At 36.3% G+C, this 20,645-nt stretch overlaps 1 protein-coding gene across 1 annotated transcript in view; it reads right to left on the bottom strand.

Annotated features, from left to right (window-relative positions):
* Positions 1 to 20,645, bottom strand: part of lck (LCK proto-oncogene, Src family tyrosine kinase) — a 40,838-nt gene that overhangs the window by 7,767 nt on the left and 12,426 nt on the right. The window contains exons 5-10 of the mRNA XM_026944140.3: positions 18,828 to 18,929; positions 17,314 to 17,417; positions 15,583 to 15,732; positions 14,546 to 14,698; positions 10,388 to 10,567; positions 106 to 182 (exon numbers count right to left, since the gene is read on the bottom strand). Coding sequence (XP_026799941.1) covers positions 106 to 182; positions 10,388 to 10,567; positions 14,546 to 14,698; positions 15,583 to 15,732; positions 17,314 to 17,417; positions 18,828 to 18,929 — 766 coding nt within the window. The remainder of the gene's footprint in view (positions 1 to 105; positions 183 to 10,387; positions 10,568 to 14,545; positions 14,699 to 15,582; positions 15,733 to 17,313; positions 17,418 to 18,827; positions 18,930 to 20,645) is intronic.

The raw sequence follows: 20,645 nt of genomic DNA, 5'->3' as shown, positions 1-20,645 counted from the left end.
AAGTTCATTAGTTAATGTTAATTAATGTAAAGCGGTGCTGTATTTAATGGAGAGCTTTAGATATATCCTGCTTTTCATTGGCTAGTGGATGTGTGTTAGAGTTACCTGTGAGGCCATATCGATCAGGGTGTTGATTTGCAAATTTGAGCCCTCTTGCGTTTTCAGAAAATCCACCAGGCTGCCTATAAATATAACACACACACACACACACACACACATACACATGCATTATCAGTCAAATTCACCACTGCAACAAAAACAAACATTTCTCGGAGTAAATATTTTAGCTACGCAGTTATCCTTGCGTATGAAGGTTTGGTTATGTAAGATATAATAATAGCAGTAAGACTCAGAAGAATCAGAATCTCTTTATTTCGCTAAGTTTGTTAGACATACGAGGAATTTGTCGTTGAGAATGCACACATGTATGACATGCAACGTACTAAACAGATCAGACTATTAACAAATATTCAAGAAAATATACACTTAACTATTTAAATAAAAAATAATACAACAGAATAAAAGATTTGATATAAAGAAGCAATATCTAATCGTTTATACAGTTTATATGCAATAATTTATATGCATAGTGCTTTTCCAAAGCCCAATATATACTGTCTACTGTATAGATTATATAGAAGCGGGTCTAGGATTGACCCCTGAGGGACGCCTTATGTAAAAAGGCCATTTGTATTTGCCAGAAGTAGGTTTTATTAAGGGCAATCCATGAATCATTATCGTTGTCCATAGCAGAAGTCAGAACAAAACAAGGGAAACAGATAAGGGTCAAAACCAGGAAGTATACACTTCCAATACACACACACAATAACAAGAATGAGACTTCACAATGAAACAACGAAACTGTCCGGTATCCATAGACAAACTAATCAATGAGCTAACATAGTATAGGTGCACACCATAGAGGAACAACCAATGACAGGACAGAGGCGGAGACTCAAACAGAAACCAAAACATGGCTTTTGTTGCCATGGGAACTGTGACACGAATGGGGAATAATTCAATTGATTTGTATTTGTATGGACAATGGACACTGTCACAAAGCAGCTTTACAGAAATATATAAATTCCGGATATAAATTATACATTTTTATTGACAAAGAGAGTTAAAAGGCTGTGCACTAAACCATGCTGAAAACCTGACCTTTGACCTTAGCACTGACATTTAGGGAACACTAGCAGTCCATTATCCAGAGCCAGTGAATACGAGTGTGTGTATTTGAATAGGAGAAAATGCAAGACTTTATATTCTATACAAAATAAGACAAACAGCTGGTGTAACTGATCAATAACGAGGATAATACTGTATGTGTTGCAGAACAATTCCAACAGGCGTAAATAAGGAGGGAATTTCATTAGTTATAGAAACATGAACTTGGATTTGACCCTCAAAGTTTTGGTAAGTTTTGGTAAATGTACAGACGAAGGGAAGGGAGGCGGCAGACTAACAAACGATATTTTGCTGCCAAGCGTCTTCCAGACTGCAGAAAAACTTTAGAGTCTAAAAGGAGAACACAACATTCTCAGGAAATCCCGCAGTCAGTTGTTGTGAAGCATCACACTTCTGCGATATTTTGTTGGAAAAAGAGGACTCGTTCTGCACTTAGGAACTTCCTTTAGGAGGAGTGAGGAAAAGACGTCAGGAAAAAGCACTTGGAGGAACTCCAGTCTCGACATGGGAAGATAGATCATGCTAAGTTTAGATAATGCTTTCGTGTTTTGGAAACTGGTCTCTTATAAAATTAGCAACTTTGCTAATGGACTTTATACAAGAAAACAGCACACAATAACTCTCAATAACCCCTCGCCTCCCCTTAACCTTTACCTTACCAAGTGCACGTTTGCGACTCCGCATGTGGGATTATTGTGAGTGCACTCTGTGGACGAGAGAGTGAGAAAAGGCCTGGTGAAAAAGCAGAGGCTCACAACAACAACAACACAAGCAACGATTGTCTATTCTAAACAAAAAGATTACCACATCGCTTCTCTATGAAGGCGCGTTTGTTGCGAGGTTGGAGGAGAACAGCATGTGCTGGGATTCACATGACAACACATACGGTATGCGCACTAAAGGAACACTGTGGTTGTGATCACTAATACTGTGATACTAATGTACTGCAGGATTCAGTTTCCAAAAGTATGTCGACTGCTGATTACTTTTCTGACCATTGTGTGCTTTTTAGGATTAGAAAGCAGCTGTTAGAGTGATAAAGATTACAAAAGCACCTGACCAGGAGATAAATAAGGAATAACACACTCCGTGTTGTGCTGTTATAGGAAAATAATAATGTGATGTGATGAAGTGGAGTTGATTATTTTCCCATAACAGCATGTCCTGAAGTGTTTTATTCCTCTTATACTACAGCAATTTTGCAATGATTACAATTTCTCATGTATTAAGGAGCTATGTGTCACACATTTTCTTTTCCATTTATTGTTATATTTAATGTTGTGGAACATCCGCAAAACCTGTTAGTTCCTGTTCTCACTTATGTTATAGCAGCTATAAACAGTCATCCCCTCACCAGCCTTCCTTTCTTCTTGTCGTGTTACTAGCAAACCACAAAGTGTAAACTCCCCTGTCCTGAAGATGTCTGAAATCTTAAAGTTTCAGCTCTACCTATGACTGTTACAAAGCGCTGACACTGGAGACTCCTTCCATAACTGTTAAATAAACGTCTTCTTTCTTCACCATATCAACAGTTACACAGAGTTTGATTAGTGGTTGATGCTAAGTGTAATTTTCATGGTACAGATTATTTCTTAGTAATTTAATTTTTTTGCAGTTTCTCAGTAGAAAGCTGAATTTCTTTGTCTTATTAAGTCCAAGAGTAAGTGAGGGGATAACTGTTTATAGCTGTTATAACGTAAGTGATTTATGGACAAATAATATCCATAATATCGAATGCAACTATAAATGGATAAAAAGTATAACATTCTTTTTTAATAAATAAAAATGGTATAATGGTAAATGGTAAATTGTTATGCTGTAAGAGAAATCAAACATTACAGGATGTGCTGTTACAGGAAAATAATCAACTTTGGAGTGCTAACATTCGCAGGCATTATTTTCCAATAGCAGCATGACACAAAGTGTTTTATTCCTTATGTTAAACGTGGAAATAATTAGATATAACACTTACGCCAGTGATAATTTACCATACAGTTCTGTGCAAAAGTCTTAGGCACATGCAAAGAAATGCTGTAGAGTAAAGACGCCTTCAAAAATAATGAAATTAAATGTTTCTACATTTTAAAAAATACTATAAAGAGCAGTAAACAGTAATAAATGAAACAAAGTCCATATTTAATGTGACGATCCTTCGCTTTAAAAATAAATAGTATCTGAGGTGCAGTGTGTGCAGTTTTATAAGGAAATGAGCTGGAAGTGTTACTGAGCATCTTGCAGAAGCAGCCACAGTTCTTCTGGAGACTTTGACTGTCGACTCGCTTCTTATTTCTGCAGCGAAACCCAGCAGCCTTCATTATGTTTTTATCTGAAAAGTGTCTCTTATGGAATCTGCTGCTTTCTTTACTGACATACAAACATTTTTCTGTAACATTTCATTTTGTGCTGGAAAACTAATGTTTGGAATGTAAAATGTTTTTGTACTGAATCAATAATGTAGAAGTCAGAAAATAAACATCTATAACAAAGTTTGTACTAAAAAAAAAAAAAGACTTTTGCACAGCACTATGTGCTGCTTTGCTTTTGCACGCAGAGCAGCACTTTGAAAAGTAAATGCACAGCTTACATGATTTTAGCAGTAAAGTCATGAAAAAGCATTAATAGAATCTTGTGTTATGATTGTATTCAGTCAGAAGCATACAGAGACTGGGATAATGACGAAACAGATGACGACGCCCGAGCAAACACGCATCAGCAACAGCCTTATAACCTAAAAATATACGGTACGTAATTACAAAGCAGTCGACATAATTCTCTCAAGCATAGAACCGCATATTGTTCAGGTAGACAACCGTTATTATTATGGGATGTGCAGGTTTATTCTTCTCATTGTGAGTGTGTTATGATTACTTAGCATTAATAACAACAGCGTGTTCTGTCTCTCTCGTTCCGCAGTGAGTCTACAGGCCGTGTGCGTGTCATAAAGGTCACGTCATGTTCATTCCTGCACAGACTTCTCCCAGAAGAGAAGTGCGCACTTCTCTCCTGAAAGAGAAGTGAATCAGCGAACGGGCAGACACGAGGTCCGATTGTTTCAGAAAAGGGACATGCACATTAGGTGCAAAACACTTACAATGGTTTAACTTGGCCCATAATCACAAGAATGAGGCAAGTTCCCATGTCAGCAGACAGGAAAACACAAGCAGACAAGCAGACAAGGGTAATACAACTACACCACAATTCTTTCACTCAGATAAATGGCAACAAATCACACTTTTATGGCGTGCAGTTATAATGATCCACTGATCCACACAATCTGTTTACATGTTATAGCAATACAGTTTTAAAGTTTATTCAACTTTATCTCCTAGTAATATTAATGAATATTGGAGCCCTAAAAGCCTTGACCATGCGTCGAGATCCACCTTTCAGTAAGAAAAGAATAGTACATTTCATAACTTTACTTTTTTGTTTTTTATCTATTAGATTCATAGATATTAGATTTAGATATTAGATTCATAACACTGGTCATTTTTAACACTTTGATTTCACTTTGGTCAAAATAACCTGAGCATCATGTCTGTAATATAGAGTCAAAAAGTTCGGACGTACCGTACCTGAATGACGACACATTCATGAAAAGTGTCGCCGCTTCATTTTATTTAGAAGACAATTATGTTAATTGATCACTAAAAACCAAAGTAGAGCCTTAAAATTTGAGGTAGATTACTAAAATTTGAAGTAATTAATAAAAATTTGAGCAGATTACTAAACATTTATGTTGATTACTAAAATTGGAAGTAGATTACTAAAAAGTTGAGTAGCTTTCTAAAAATTGAAGTAGATTACAAAAAAAATTGAAGTAGATTACTAAAAAAATTGAAGTAGATTACTAAAAAAATTGAAGTAGATTACTACAAATGTATCTTGATTAGTAAAATTTGGAGTTAATTACTAAAAGTTGAGGTTGATGTCTAAAATCTGTAGTGGATTACTGAACTTTTAAAAAGATTATAAACATTGAAGTAGATTACTAACCACTGAAGTTTAGAACTGTGTTGATTATGTTAAGTAAATTACTACAATTACTAAAAGTTTAAAGTTTATTACTAACATCTAACACCTTCTTGTAAAAGATTGAAAATTGAAGTAGATTACAAAACTGTTTTAGTTGACTACTAAAAATTTAAGTCTGCATTTTACATTGTGCAAAAAATGTTGTGGGCATTTAAAATATGATACACTCAAAAAAAAAAAGTATAAATCTGGAACTTTTAAGGGTTCTTCAGTTCTTCGGTTCTCCCTTTGAGGGAAATTGGTATGTAGACAAAGTAGGGTTCCCTTAATTATACAAATAACTCCTTGAAGAACCTCCTTTTTTTTCTAAGAGTCTAGTTTTGATTTGTTTAACTTGTTTTATTCAGTGTATTACTCCTTCATTGTGGAAGCTAAGAGACTTTAATCATCCAAAGAACCCTTAAAGACCCCTTGCAGAAGAACCCTTTTTTTCCTAAGAGTGTATGTAATAACTGGGGGAGTGTGTGTGGTGCATATTCCAGATTATTGGTGAATATTTTCTTCTCAATACCAAGAACACTGAAGCGCTATGTGACTACTGTCTGGAATAGCGCTATATAAATAAATTGGACTTGCTGACTAAATAAATACGTCAGCTAACAGGTACTTGGTTACATGTGTTATAAAAAAAAAAAGGCTTGTTCAAGGGTTCTTTAAAGGTTCATTGGATAATTAATGGATTAATTATACCTCTAAATTTTATACAGCTTTAAACAGAAGAAAGTTGAAATAAAGGAAAGTAAACAAGCGTGTTCAAGATTTTTTAGCATTTCTATACTTCAAGGACCAACTTAAGATTTACATCTAATCCTAACATAATGGTTAAGTTTTAGAATAAAACAACTAAATATGCTTTCTCTTAGTACAGGGGTGTGTAATGGTCTAGGTCAATAGTAGCGGACCTCCTGTATGGCTATTTGTGTACAAACCACAAAATTCTGAGAGAGAGAGAGAGAGAGAGAGAGAATGTCCTTTTTAGAGACAAGCCTGTGTGTGTGTGTGTGTGTGTTATTGTCACGGTGTGGTCTTGACGGTCTCAGTGTAGCTATTTTCAGAGATGACCTATGCAGTTTATGTCACTTTAGCTTTGATGGTTTTTTTTTTTAGAGGCTGCAAAAACAGCACAAGCCTCATCCGGCCTTAAACAACACAAACACACATGTCTTCAAGGCCACACAATGCCTTCAATGCTGCTTTTTTTTTTTTAAGAGGAAGCCAATATGTGTCTTTGTAGAACCACACACATTTGTGACAGGAAATGAAGCATCAACAGACCTTTTTTTTCAATCTTACAACTGGAAATTTCCCATAATCCCCTGAGTTTAACAGACCAGACATGACCCAATGATGAGTAAGTTAAAGTTTATAGTCTTGTGTGCATTCAGGTGCATCCTTTATCAGCTAGTCAGGTTTGTGCATGTGTGTGTGAGGAAAGGGGGAGGGGATTGGTGAGTACACACACTAAAGTACTCACCAGCTATGATAGATCAAACCCTGTAAACGTTAAACCTGCCTGTCTGCCTGAACTGTCATTAAATATCACGTTTTAATGCGCTCGTTCTAATACATTATCGTTTCTATAGTAACAGCTCATTCACAGGGATCTGAATGGTGGATGCGCCACATAATCTAAATAATAAACCAATTTAAAAAACATCTAATCGTTGATATGGTGAAGTTTATGGACGGAGTCTCCAGAATCAGCTCAGTGAAAGCTGTAACTTTACGTTTTCAGGAAGGTCTTCAGGACAGAGATGAGTTTTTAACATATTAACTTCAAGAGAGAGTAAAAAGAGAAAAATAAGTCCTGGTGAGCGAACGACTCTTTATAGCTGCTATAACATAAGTGAGAACTTGTTTTGAGATATTCCACAACATATAAATGGAAAAATTTGGAAATTTGGTCAATATGTCATTCTTTAATAAAATAAAAAACTGTAATCATTGGCAAATTGCTGTGGTATAAGAGGAATAAAACACTTTTGCTGTGCTGTTATAAGATCTGGTTGATGGTGGAACAGTATGTTTTCTAGTCTGGATTAATTATTGTGTAAAAATTACAGATGATCTTTGCAGAACCAGGAAATGTGGAAAACCTGATGATCTAACTCTCCTGCTTACTACATGCAGCCACCTTGCAGTTAAATATATCGAGAGAGAGAGAGAGCAAAGATGCTAGCTGGTCTCAAAAAATATATTCTACGTAAAATGCGAAGAGAAAACATCACAGTTTATAGACGAACTTTGGTCAACGACTTGCTGAGATTTTCCTGAAGACACAAACATGATGTGCTTCATTAGAAACTTTCTTCAAAAGGAATAATGACTCTAGCCAAGTCTTCCACAACACATAAAGCTCCATAACGTATTCATACCTTTTCCTTTTCACTTTTTTTACCCTGTGCTTTGTTCATTGGCTGAGCCTTATTAGGGCGTGGCCTGGCCAACATGGACGGTGGAAAAAAGAAAAGAGGGAGGAGTCATGCTTTTTGCAGGGAAAAGAACAAAAGACAGGGTGGAAAAAAAGGTAGGAGGGGGAAAGGGAAAAACCTAGACGGCTCATGCTTACTGTATTTGCTAGTTTCTCTTTCAGCAATTCTGTACTCAAGTAGCTTAAGATTAAGATAAGGAAGTTGAACAGGAAATCGGTGGATTTCTGTATCCTGACAGGAGATTTTTGGTGATATTCAGAGATTAATGGTGAGATGAATCCTTTTTCGTCCTAGTGGAGGACTTTTCATGAGAACTTCAGAAACCTTTTGAAGACCTTGGCTTGGACTTTACATATTTTCTAACACCTGGGACTATGATAAAGCACTTGATCAAAAGATTAAAATAATATATATTTTTTTAATTTAGTGAAAAAAGCATTCAAGAAAGACTTTTTTGTCTTTATGTGCTTTGCCTTTGGTTGTCCTTTCAGCAATATCAAGCAAGATCTATTGAACACTATCATAATTAGCATGATAACTACATTTACATTTATGGCATTTAGCAGACACCCTTATCCAGAGCGACTTACAATTATCTCATTTATGCAACTGAGTAGTTGAGGGTTAAGGGCCTTGCTCAAGGTCCTAGCAGTAGCAGCTTGGCGGTGCTGGGACTTGAACTCTTAACCTTCCGATCAGGAGGCTAATATCGTAACCACTTAGCTACCACCTCCCATAACTACGTTCCAGTCCTCCTTTAGCCCACCTTTTTTGGACTGTAATGATCTGATGATTTGGCTCGATGCATCGATTTAAATGGCAGTGATTGAAATGAATCGAAGCAACAATCATGAATTGATTCATTTAAAAAAAATGACAAAAAACTAATTCATATTCTTAACCTGATAGGTTAGCAAGGTGATGTACCTATAACTGTGATACTTTTAAAACATTTGTCAATTAATGGTAGTCCTACCCCAGGTTCCAAACAAAGTTAGTGAATCGTATTGTATGATATCACATCGCGTTTGCAAGTAAATCAGTAAATGTAATTATCGAAATCCTTTCATATGAGTCTAAATCTAAGGTTTACACCCCTACTAGCTATAAGCTGCATCAGTATAAATAGCAGAAATGTTATAGCTAGAGTTTATATAATTTTTTTTGTCTGTATTAATGTACTAGCTAGTTAGTTTGATGTGCTTTATTATGTTACTTTAGCTACCATCTTGTTGCAGCACTTTGATGCTTTTAATTTCCCAGTAATTCAATTATGATTTGTCTGACGCTGAGCTAAATAAAGCATCAAATTTGCTAAATTTGCTTAGAGTTAACATCACTCTGGATTTCATTAAAGATCTTGCATAAATAAAATGTTTAAAAAAAAAATAACAGACTCATTTGATACACTAAAAAGCTAAAAAGCTACTGTATGTATATGGGTGTGTACAATAGTTAGTGTATATGAGGCCTACAGGTTCTAGCCCTACCTTAGCTAGAGGACATGTAAGCTATTAAGTCCTTACGCAGCACTTAACATACCTTTGTCTAAGTCTGACTTTCTGTCTCGCTTTCTGTCTATGTTTCTCTGTTTATCTGCATTTCATCCACACACACACACACACACACACACACACACAGTGTGACGAAATCTCCAGGATCAACACAGAGAACAATATATGACTTATGTACACACAGCTCCATAATCTCAGCACCTGACGGGATTAACACAACACCGCAGCTTCCTGTTTAAAAATGCCAGTAGAACAAAAGAGTTAATAAAAAAAGAGCAGAGAGACCTGCTGAGGATTGTGTTAGACTGACGAACTAAACACTGAAAGGCAGTGAAAAAAAAAAAAAAAAAAAAAAAAAAAACTGGGTCAAAATCCAGGTTTAACTACAGATAATACTCTCCTTTTCAACCTGGGACAGAACACATAATGTACATGCAGCTACATGTTTTAGTTACACGGATGAACACCAGATGAACACCACGCTAACACCAGATAGTTATTTTCCAGTTTGTAAAGTTTTCAAAAACCACCCAAAAAAATTTCCCATTTAGCCTTACAAAAGTCCATTAACCCACGTTAGCATTAACTAGCCTGATATGCATCGCTAACCTAGATTTTCCAGTTTGCTAATCAAATTTGCTAACCTCAATTTTCCAGTTAGTCTGACAAAAATGTCGCTCAGATTTCTTAGTGTACCTGAAAAAAAATTTCCTAAGCACAATTTCACAGCTAGCCCGATAAATATTAGTATCCTAGTTTTCCCACTTAGCCTTATAAAGGTCACTAACCTAAATCAGCTCTAAGACTTGACTAACCTGGTAAATTTCGCTAGCCTAGATTAATCATTTTTGCTAACCTCAAGTTTCCAGTTATTCTGAAGAATTTCACTTAGATTTCTCATTTTAACTGAGAAACCTTCCTGAGATCAATTTCACAGCTAGCCTGATAAATCTTGCTAATCTAGATTAGCCAGTTAAAGCAATAAAGCTCGCTAATATAGATTGGCATTAACAATTTGTTCTTCGTCACATATATATTGACATACTGTATATAGCATAGCAAAATAGCAATTTCAGCATACTGGGATATAAATTGTTATGTGGTAAGGAGATATGGTGATAATCATGATATTGGGTTTATATCAGCCCTTACATCCATACACACAATCTCTCTCTCTCTCTCTCTCTCTCGCTCTCTCTCTCTCTCTCTCTCTCTCACCGTTCTCCATGAACTCGGTGACGATGTAGATGGGTTCCTGCGTGACCACAGCGAAGAGGCGCACGAGTCGTGCGTGCTGCAGGTTCTTCATCAGGTTGGCCTCGGCCAGGAAGGCGCTGATGGACATGGTGCCCGGTTTCAGACTCTTAATGGCCACTCTCCGGTTATCATTGTACAAACCTGGGTGGGCATATAGAAGTAATGTAATACAAGTTATTTTAGATCTATGCAAAATAATAAAACAATACGTATATCAAGTCTCCAGGATTATAGACAGGTAGAAACATGAAAAATGAAGGTACAGAAAGAGATATTTAGAATAAATAAAGATTGTAATGCAATCAGTTTTGATCACCTGATAGCACTGAACTTTCTGTTAGCACTGAGTCGAGGTGTCTCGACACTCGAAGGTGTCTCATGAATTTGTGAGTACTTTTGAGCTTTCAATCGCTCGATGTGATTTCACACTGATGATACTCTTTATCTTTTGGGATAGATTCTGTGCACATCAGTGAGTGGCTGATCCTGACCTGGGCCACTTCTCAGATAGGTGCATGACACTTGGGTCACGTCAGTGACGTGTGAGGCTTCACTGAACACACAAAGCTCACCGGTGTGAATTTTATGTGCTGTGTAGCGATTATGCTGACTTCCACTGTTCACTGGAACATTAGCTGAGAGTGAATAAAACTCTACAGCTGAGAACCACAAGTGTGCTGAATACCACGATAAGCAAACGAGGTGACTAAAAGCTGAGTGGATAAAAACGTATTCAAGCAGTTTCAGTAATTAAATAAATTATCGAGGGTCATATGGCATTTAATGCTGTCCTTTTTAAAAAATGTGAAGTTGTGAACAGTTGTGTATGGAGGTTTTTTGGACTTTATTGATTAATCAATGAAATATATAATGAAATATATAGTTAAATCTGACAACAAATAAATAATACTGGACATAAATAATCAATTGTGGCTCGAAATGTCTCAGGTTTTGTTTGCTACGATGCTACACATGCATCATGAAATATTTTTTATGATTACAGTGAGATTTCCTAACATTACAGTGGAAATAATTTTTTTTATTAGATAAATTACAACAATAATTCAAAACAATGAGGCTGAAAGATGCTATTCCTGCACTACATAGCACATACTACATAGCTAATTTTATGCTAACTAGTTTTTTGCTAATCACATGATATTGAGGAAGTGAAAAAACAAAACAAAGTAAAACATTCACTCATTTTTATGTTGTTATTTAGTGCATTATGATTTGAAATCAGTGTTCAAAATGTAGCAAGACAATCAGCCCAAGTGCTAGCCTGTTATTCAAACGTGCGAGGTGACACGCTAGGTGTCATGTGTACAGACACCACTGTATGCTGCTCTCTATCGTACTGGCTGTGATTGGAACGGGACACAGACAATACCAGATTTTTTTTAAAAAAAAGTCCCAAACACAGATTGAGTATAGAGATAGCATCATTATTCCTGTCATCACAACACTGCAGCATCCTGTTTAAGGCTAAATAACAAACAAGTGCTAATGAAAGGATCAAAGTGACCTGATTAAGTTACACACTGATTACAGTCAGATAATCTGAGAAATGTGAACAATAAAACACTGCGTGTTCATGTGGGACAGGAAATACATGAAGGTTTGCCATTTATTCTGAGACACTGATACATCTGATACTATCATAGATACCTTTATTTTAATAACTGTATTAAACTGATATTTTAATAACTGTATTCTCGCCCAGATTTCAAAAGATCACTTAGTTTCTGGTTAGTCTGAAACTTCTCTTCTACTCTGTTTTCTCAGTTAGCATGAAGGATTTTACTAGCCTAGCTTTCCTAACTAGCCCACTGTATTTCAGTAGCCTAGATATCTTTTGTTAGCCTGTTATAGTTGACCAGCTTAGCTTTCCTAGCTAGCTCGATAAATTTCACTGACCTAGTTTTCCCAATTAGCCTAATTAAAGCAAATCTAAATCTAGATTTTCTAAATCTAGATTTTCCATTTAAGGCTGATAAATTTCACCACAATTACAACAGAGTTACATCACAGCGCTAATGAAAAGTGAAAGTGGATTCTGGTTGGTCAGAAGGTGTTGATTAATTTTTAGCAGCTCTGACAGTAGCGAAGCTATATTATATTAATGCACTCGTTCTAACATGTTAGAAGTTAGTAACACAGTCAGAAGTTGTTTATAGCTGCTGTAACGTACATGAGAACACGAACTAACTTGATTTACGGATGTTACACAACATTAAATGTAACGATACGAGGATTACAAAAGTACAACATGCTGTTCTTTATTTAATTTTAAAAAATGAGTTGTAAATTGCCGTGGTATAAGAGGAATAAAACAACTTCAGCAACTTCACTCAATTCTGCTTCATTACACCACCTTGTTGTTGATTAAATTCCTATAACTTCCTATAAGAGTGTTTTATTTCTTACTTAAACTAGATTGGACAATCAAAGTAGCTTGATGAATTTTAATAGCCTACATTTTCCTGGTAGCTCAATACAGTTTATACAACCTAGACATTCCAAAATACTTTATTAGCATAGCTCACATATTTAACCTTATAAATTTACTAAACTGTATTTATGAATAATCTGGATTTAACAGTTTTTCAGGTAATTTTCACAGACCTATCTTGAAATTTCAGCAATCTGGATTTCATAGTTGATCTGATAAACCTGACTAAACTAGGTTTCCCGGCAAGCCAGACATCGTGAGACAAAAGTGAAGGATGAATTGTATGTAGGGACATTCCTATTTGCACAATTGACTTTTAGGATTAAAGAAATCCTGCTGTTCTGAAAAAGCCCTCTGGTTTCCCAGGTGTGGCGATTCCTATTCAGCTTCAAGAGAGATGTACTCTAATTACTCAGTGCTCAGGTTAAGACGTGTTTCTTCACATCTGTTGCTTATTCATTCGATTCCAAATGGCTTGCCTCGGTGATAGAGATTCAAGTTGATTCCTGACCAGTACCGACAAATTCACAGAGGCGTTTAAACAAACACAGGAGAACACCCAGAGACAGGGCGGTCCGCCAACGGACAGGCTGTGCTAAAAATTTCTTTATCATGTGAATATCTGATTTATTATATTCACGACTTGTTCATTCAACAGTGTTTGGCAAAGCGGCGCCACTGAATGCAGCCCAACCTTGAAGCGGGTCTCTGAAATTTAAACCCGAGCCGCTTTGTGGTGTGTACCGCTGCCAAGAGCATTAGAGGGAAATGGACACGAAGGGAAGTAAACATGATAAGAATGGAATGGGATCAGTGTTAAAGAATTTAAATTTCCAGTCCAATTTCTTAAAGGTGCAATAGTCAAATTTTTGTTCTTACTTGTACAAATAACCTGGAAAATATGTAGAATATGATAAAATAATAATAATAATAATAATAATAATAATAATAGTCTAAGCAATGGCATTATGTGTATGATATAGCTGAGAAACCTCTTTAGGAAAACTGCTTTTTTTCTGTCTTTTTACAGACACGCCCCCAGTTCCCTTCACTCCACCCCCAACTCAGTGTGTTCGGAAAAGAAAACATGGCGGCCCAGCACAGCCAGATACTTTTACTGAGTGTAAAAAATTCAAGCCATGCTTCCAAAAGACTTAATGACAAGAAATAAAATGTAGATAAACTGGAATAAATGTATGCAGGATGGAGAACTTCACTGCTGGTAAAGATCTGGAATTGGATGCAGAATTAGCAGTGTTGATCCTGCAATCTGTGTAAAGCATTGAACTGTTTTAATAGCCAGCTTTACATAACAAATCAAGTAGATACATTTTTATCATGTAGAGAGCTAGATAATGCTTTGGATGAACCACATCTATAGAAAAAAAAAAGAAAACAGGAGAGTGAAGGGGCTCTGTTTGGTCATGTTGTGGATGTTCTACAACATTAAATGTAACTATAAACAGATTAAAAAGTACAGTGTGATTTTCTTTAATAAATAACAATAGTAATTATTGGTAAGCTGGTGTAGTGTAAGAGGAATAAAACATTTAGGGTAATCTCGCTTTGCAGTGGGCCGTATTGCATTGCCTGGATGAATGAAACAGAACCGTCAGAGACACAAAATGGTGGTTCAGGGTTTTTTTTTTTAAACAGTTAGTACTAACCCATCCAGACTTCTCCAAACTGTCCCTGTCCCAATCGTCTCTCCAGCTTGAGTGACTCACGCGAAATCTCCCACTCGTCTTGCCACCACGGCTTCTGTGGCATTCGTGTCTGACACGGTTTCACCAGACGTATGCACAAGCCGTCTGCATCTCCTGCACAGAGAATGTGTGTGAGAGAGAGAGAGAGAGGGAGAGAGAGAGAACAATAGTTGGGTTTGAACAATAAGATCTGTTTGATCACAAAGGAAATGATACACGGGTGTCAGCATGCATGTTTAAGCCACACGCTGACGGAAACCAAGCAAAGTGTTTCAGGTCTTTGATGACTTGTAGTGCATCTAACTCAAGCTGCAACATTTATTCCATTATACACGTGTACAAAGGGGTGAGAGTTTGAAATCGTGGCCCCCTACTCCAAAACACTCAGCCTTAAAATACACACGTTTCAGGGCTACTCTGTACAAAAGTTATTATTTTCTTTTATGTGATAAAGCAAGAACGATACGGGAAGCTGACAGCTCTTGTTTAGTGTGTGTATCTAATCATAGTGCGTATGTTTTATCATCTTTCTGTGTCTTACTTAATGCTAAATGTGATACAGAGTGGATCAGATAAAATAATCAGATGTCTATAAACATTAACATCCAATAAAAGTCGATAGCTACTGTTGCAGCTAGCTAGCTACCTGCATTTTCCAGTAGAGCTTGTAATTTGATCATTGTTATTAAATGTGTAGTGAAGTGAGGAAGAAAAAACTCTGTGCCATGCTGTTATAGGAAAATAATCATGTTAGTTTGAATTTTACATCAAACATTTTAACCATTATCATGATTTTACCTTTGTGTACAAGAAGACTAGATACAGTGGATATAAAAAGTCTACACACCCCTGTTAAAATGGCAGGTTTTTGTGATGTAAAAAATGAAACTAAGGTGAATCATGTCAGAACATTTTCCACACTCAGTGTGAAACTACACAGCCTTAGCGGTGAGTCAGTGTACTGAACATCTGGAGTGTTTAGTGTTTGGGGTACGTACGAGAGTAATGTTTGACCAGCTCGGACAGGGAGGTGAAGGAGATCTTGCTGGTGATGTAGTAGCCACCGGCGTCCAGGTTGCGGATTCTGTAGTGCTTAATGACGTCGCCTTGATTGTGATCCAGATCTCGCACAGAGAGAGAGAAGCTGCCTGTGAAGCGGAGGAATATTCATGCTCTTAGACTCCACTACCACTGTTTTAGTTCACACTGCTTTATTCAAAAGTGAATGCAAGCTAGTTTAACAGGAATATCTGAATATTATGTTCACACACTTTTTGTCAAATCGTGACACACATACACTCCCAGCACAGTCATCACTCTGTGACTAATACCTGCTATTGACTTGTTTATTCTGCACTAGTTTTGCTAGCACATGAACGAAGATTAAGTACGTTTTATTTCTTATCAAGAGCGCAGATTATTGCTTGATTCTGATGGTCAGAAATGAATCAGCGTTGATTAATTTTCTATAACAGCAGCTCTGACAGTAGTGCAGCTGCAAATCACAGGTTTATATTAATGCGCTCGTTCTGATATGTTATCGTTTCTATAGTAACGGCTCACTCACAGGGACTTGTATGACGGGCGCGCCACACAAACGGATTGAAATTTTCTGTAAGGAGACGTTTATTTAACATTTGTCCTGGTGAAGGAACGGCTGTTTATAGCTTCTTTAATGTAATTGAGAACAGGAACGTACTTGTCGTGGACGTTCCACAGCATTAAATGGAACTATAAATGTATAAAAAGTACGACATGTTGTTCTTTAATAAATCAAAAATTGTAATTGTTGGCAAATTGCTGCTTGAATGAAACACTTCATGACATGCTGTTAGAGGAAAATTATCAACTTCAGGATGGTAACAGTAACTCCACTTCATCACAATGCACCGTTGTTGATTATTTTCCTACAACAAGCACAGTTAGCGAGATATTATTATTATTATTATTATTATTATTATTATTATTATTATTATTATTATTATTCCTACAGCCAGTAAAAAGCTTTTTTTCAGCCTTATATTAGTAAAGAATGATGGAATCTGAAGAAAATCTTGGTAGTGGATTCAGACTTAGATCTTAATAAAGTCCAATTAGAAATATTCTCACTATTTATTAATTATAATATTGGTGCTATTAAATTGTCGAAAAGCAGTCGGCTATCACAAGCATAGCTCAGACTTGTTCGAGTTCATAATCATTGTTTCATCAACATAAACTTTCATTTTCACATCTTGCACGATGCCTTAAATTCTAAAAAAAATGATACCTTAGCAAGTGAAAATTATTTTCAATAATGTCAGATTTATCTAATATGTCTTGTTATTTCGAGGTGTTACTCACTCAAGCTTAAAATCATCTTGTTCTTTTAGCAAAAAAAAGGAAGCAAAATTATCTGCTATTATCTGCTGTTATTTTCTGCAGAGCACCACAATTTCAAGCTTGAAATGTAAAATGTTTTTGTTTTATCGTAAGTTTTTTTTTATCGTTTTATCTCTCAAGGAGAAAGGTTAGATCAGTTATATATCTCTATGCAAGACTGGATATTATTTTTTTTGCAGTGTGATGCTTTGCATATTTTCCTGATGTGGTTGCAGAATCAGAAACCAGCTCTGCCAGTTTTAGTGCTTCCTCGTTGACCCATTAAATGGCGTTCATTGTACTGATGGCTTCAGCAGGAAGTGTGTCGTGTTTGATGTGATCGTTGTCGTTTTTGTTCCTCTCGTTACCTGGTGTGGTCTCGCTCTCCCTGATCAGGAAGGAGCCCTGCGTGTTGCCGGGGGCCAGCAGTTGCCTCATGGCATCGTTTCTGGAGAGATTCTTAAAAAACCAGCTGGAACAACAACAACAACAACAACAAAAAAGCACACAATCATATATGGAGCTGGAGGATGTTCATGCTCTGTATATTTATTCTAAGCTCAGCACATTTTCCTTCCTCCTGCACACATGAAACTGAACCGATATGAAATCTGTATCATCATTATGATCAGTGAGGGAGGCCTTGGGGTGCTGCTGTGATGACATTTAGGGGTATTTCAGAGGTATTTCCTCACTCGCCCCTGCAGTCACCTACACATTTCTGTCCTCTGGTGGTTTTTTTTTTTCTATAGGTCCACTGTAGTGTAATTAACGCACTGCTCAATGGAGCAACATCTCACATGGATACTGTAGATTTGTACCTCCTGCTATAATCATAAAGACTGTCCTGTTGCTCATCTCAGGACTCTCATTCGCAATACAACACACACACACATGCACACACACACACGCAGTACTGTTTGTCTTTACTCTTTTACACCTGTATAGTGTAATGACTCTTAATCGCATTATCAGTCAGAACCGAAACATGGGTTCCCTAATGAGTCTGCTTCCTCTCAAGGTTTCTTCCTCATGTCCTCTCTATCACCTCTGCCTTGTTCATTAGGGATCTAAATCTACATCTAGATCGCTGTAAATCTTCTGTGTGACAATGGACCTCATTTAACAAACGGGATACGAACTGAGCTTTTACACAAGAAATTCATAAGAATCCAGTTATTTGGGAATGATTTCATTTCCAGGATGAATATTGTGCCATGTTCTTATTGTAAATATCTGCTGTAATTAGACGAGCTTTAACATTATTGGTGCTTGTTGTAGCTTTTTTATGCATCTGAGTGCAAAGGTTTGTATATTCTTAGGACAGTATAATTTAAAAAAAAAAAGAACAATGCATTTGGTTTCAGATGGAAAATAAAAATATCAGTTCTCAAGTCTGTATGTGATTGAAGTGTATTCTTTAATAACTTGTTTGCCTGCACTTTGTCTTTAGAACTGCTTCCAGTGTGGTTCGTATCTTCTGAACAGCTAGAAGGATTTCTGACCAGTTCTGACCTCCTGCTCCTACAGCTATTATTTTAGCTTGTGTGTTTGTGATGAACTTTATTGGTGCTTTTTCCCCAAACCATAGACAAACTAGTATTTTAAATGGCAGAGACACTATCCAGGATAAATGTGATATGATTTAGTTTGTACAGTTAGCACTAACGAGGATGTGATTATATGTCTAAAGCTGATACGCTGAGACACTGTGTGTGGTGTATTGTGGTGGCGGTTTCTGTTCTCACTCAGCTCGAGCTCATGCCTTTTGCACACAATAGTTGTTGGATGCTTGTCAGAGTGTATGTGTTTTGCATGTGTGTGTATGTATGTGTGTGTGTGTGTGTGTGTGTGTGAGAGAGAGATAGAGAGCTTGACATACGATTCTGTCTCCATGCTGTTGAGTTTGGCCACAAAGTTGCGTGGCACGTAACCCCTCTGTCCCGTCGACAGAGACTCAGCCATGTACCATTCAGGATCATCCCTGAGACCAAAAAAAAACATTTTTAATTACAGTTTCATATTTAATTTTAATACGTTTGACTTCACAGCTAGTCACGTAATTATAACAAGGAAGTGTTCGAATAGTGCCGAACAGGTAAAGTGTTCATGATTAGAATAAATACACTGCAGCATGATGCACAGTTTCCAGAAAAACAGGAAGTCATTAATCATCTATTTAAGCAAAGTTTGTCAAATGTTCTCTTACTATGGAAATATCTATTTAATATTAGCAACATTATGCTTACAGCAGCATTCTGTGATTGACTTCTGCAATAAATTTCTATAAAGGTGGAAACTGTGTACAACGCTGCAGTATCTACTGTTATTACTAATATTATATATATATATATATATATATATATATATATATATATATATATATATATATATATATATATATATATAAATGTGTAAATGTATAAAAGCATTAAATGCTACCCAAACATTTTAAAAATATTAGTTTTTAGACTTTGTGTATGCCACCTATTAGCACCAAATATTACCCATAAAAAAACTAAAAAATTTTTTAAATATGTATAAATATTTTTATTTACACTTATATACAGTATGCCACTTTATCAGCTCCAAAAATGACCAACAAAAATTATTTATATTTAAATGCCACCTATAAATATCGTAATTTGGTTACCTAATAAAATATTATAATGATTAAAATATGTATAAACGTGTTAGTAATATTGCAAAAATCATTCAATTTGCATTTAACTATGATAATTATTAATTAAATTATTAAACGTGAGGCAGAACTGAGCTTAAGTGCTAAAATCATCCACAAATTATTTAAATAAGTAGTCATCATAAAATGCCTAAATGACTTTCAGATTAACATGTTCTGTATTGTTTATTTATTTGTATATATTTGTGCTTGGATGTCTAGTAAGTAAAATTATCGTGTGTATACAATCATCTAAACCAGTGTAGGTCATGACACAAAAGTCCTAAAATATGCTACGAGAGGTTTAAAAATCTGACGAGGAAACTGTTTACAGAGAGAAAATGGTGGTTCTGAGTTGCTCTGATAAACTAGTGAGTAGATGTGATTTGCCTTTAAACAATATTCTCCACTCTACACTCACCATATTATTAGGAACACCTGTACCCTCAGTCTCAGTCATGCAATTATCTAATCGATCAGTCATGTCAAGAGCTTCAGTTAAAATCGTGTCAAGAGTTTCAGTTAAAGTTCACATCAAACATCAGAATGGTGGAAAATGTGATCTTTAACTGTGGTATTGCTGTAGGTGCCAGTTTCAGTATTTCAGAAAATGCTGATCTTCTGGGATTTTTACAAAAAAAAACAGAGTCTAGAGTTTACACAGAATGGTGCAGACAGAAAATCATCGATTGTTTCTGAGAGAGGTCAGAGGAGAACAGGCAGCCTGGTTCCAGCTGACAGGAAGACTACGGTAACTCAGATAACCACTCTTTACAACCGTGGTGAGCAGAAAAGCATCTCGACACGCCGAACCTTAAGGAGGATGGGCTACGACTGCACAAGACCACGTCGGGTTCCACTCCTGTCAGCCATGAACAGGGATCTGAGGCTACAGTGGAAACAGGGTGGACAGACCAGGTAACTGGCACGGAAAAAGTCCATCTGGAACCAACAACCATGCCAAGTCACGTTTCCCTTTTTTTTTTTTTCCTCATTATGATGTTTGATGTGAAAATTAAC

This window comes from Pangasianodon hypophthalmus, chromosome 10 (genome assembly GCF_027358585.1).
Source record: "Pangasianodon hypophthalmus isolate fPanHyp1 chromosome 10, fPanHyp1.pri, whole genome shotgun sequence".
Classification (NCBI taxonomy): Eukaryota; Metazoa; Chordata; class Actinopteri; order Siluriformes; family Pangasiidae; genus Pangasianodon; species Pangasianodon hypophthalmus.
The sequence above is the reverse complement of the archived record's forward strand: the minus strand, read 5'-3'. Positions and strand labels throughout refer to the sequence as shown.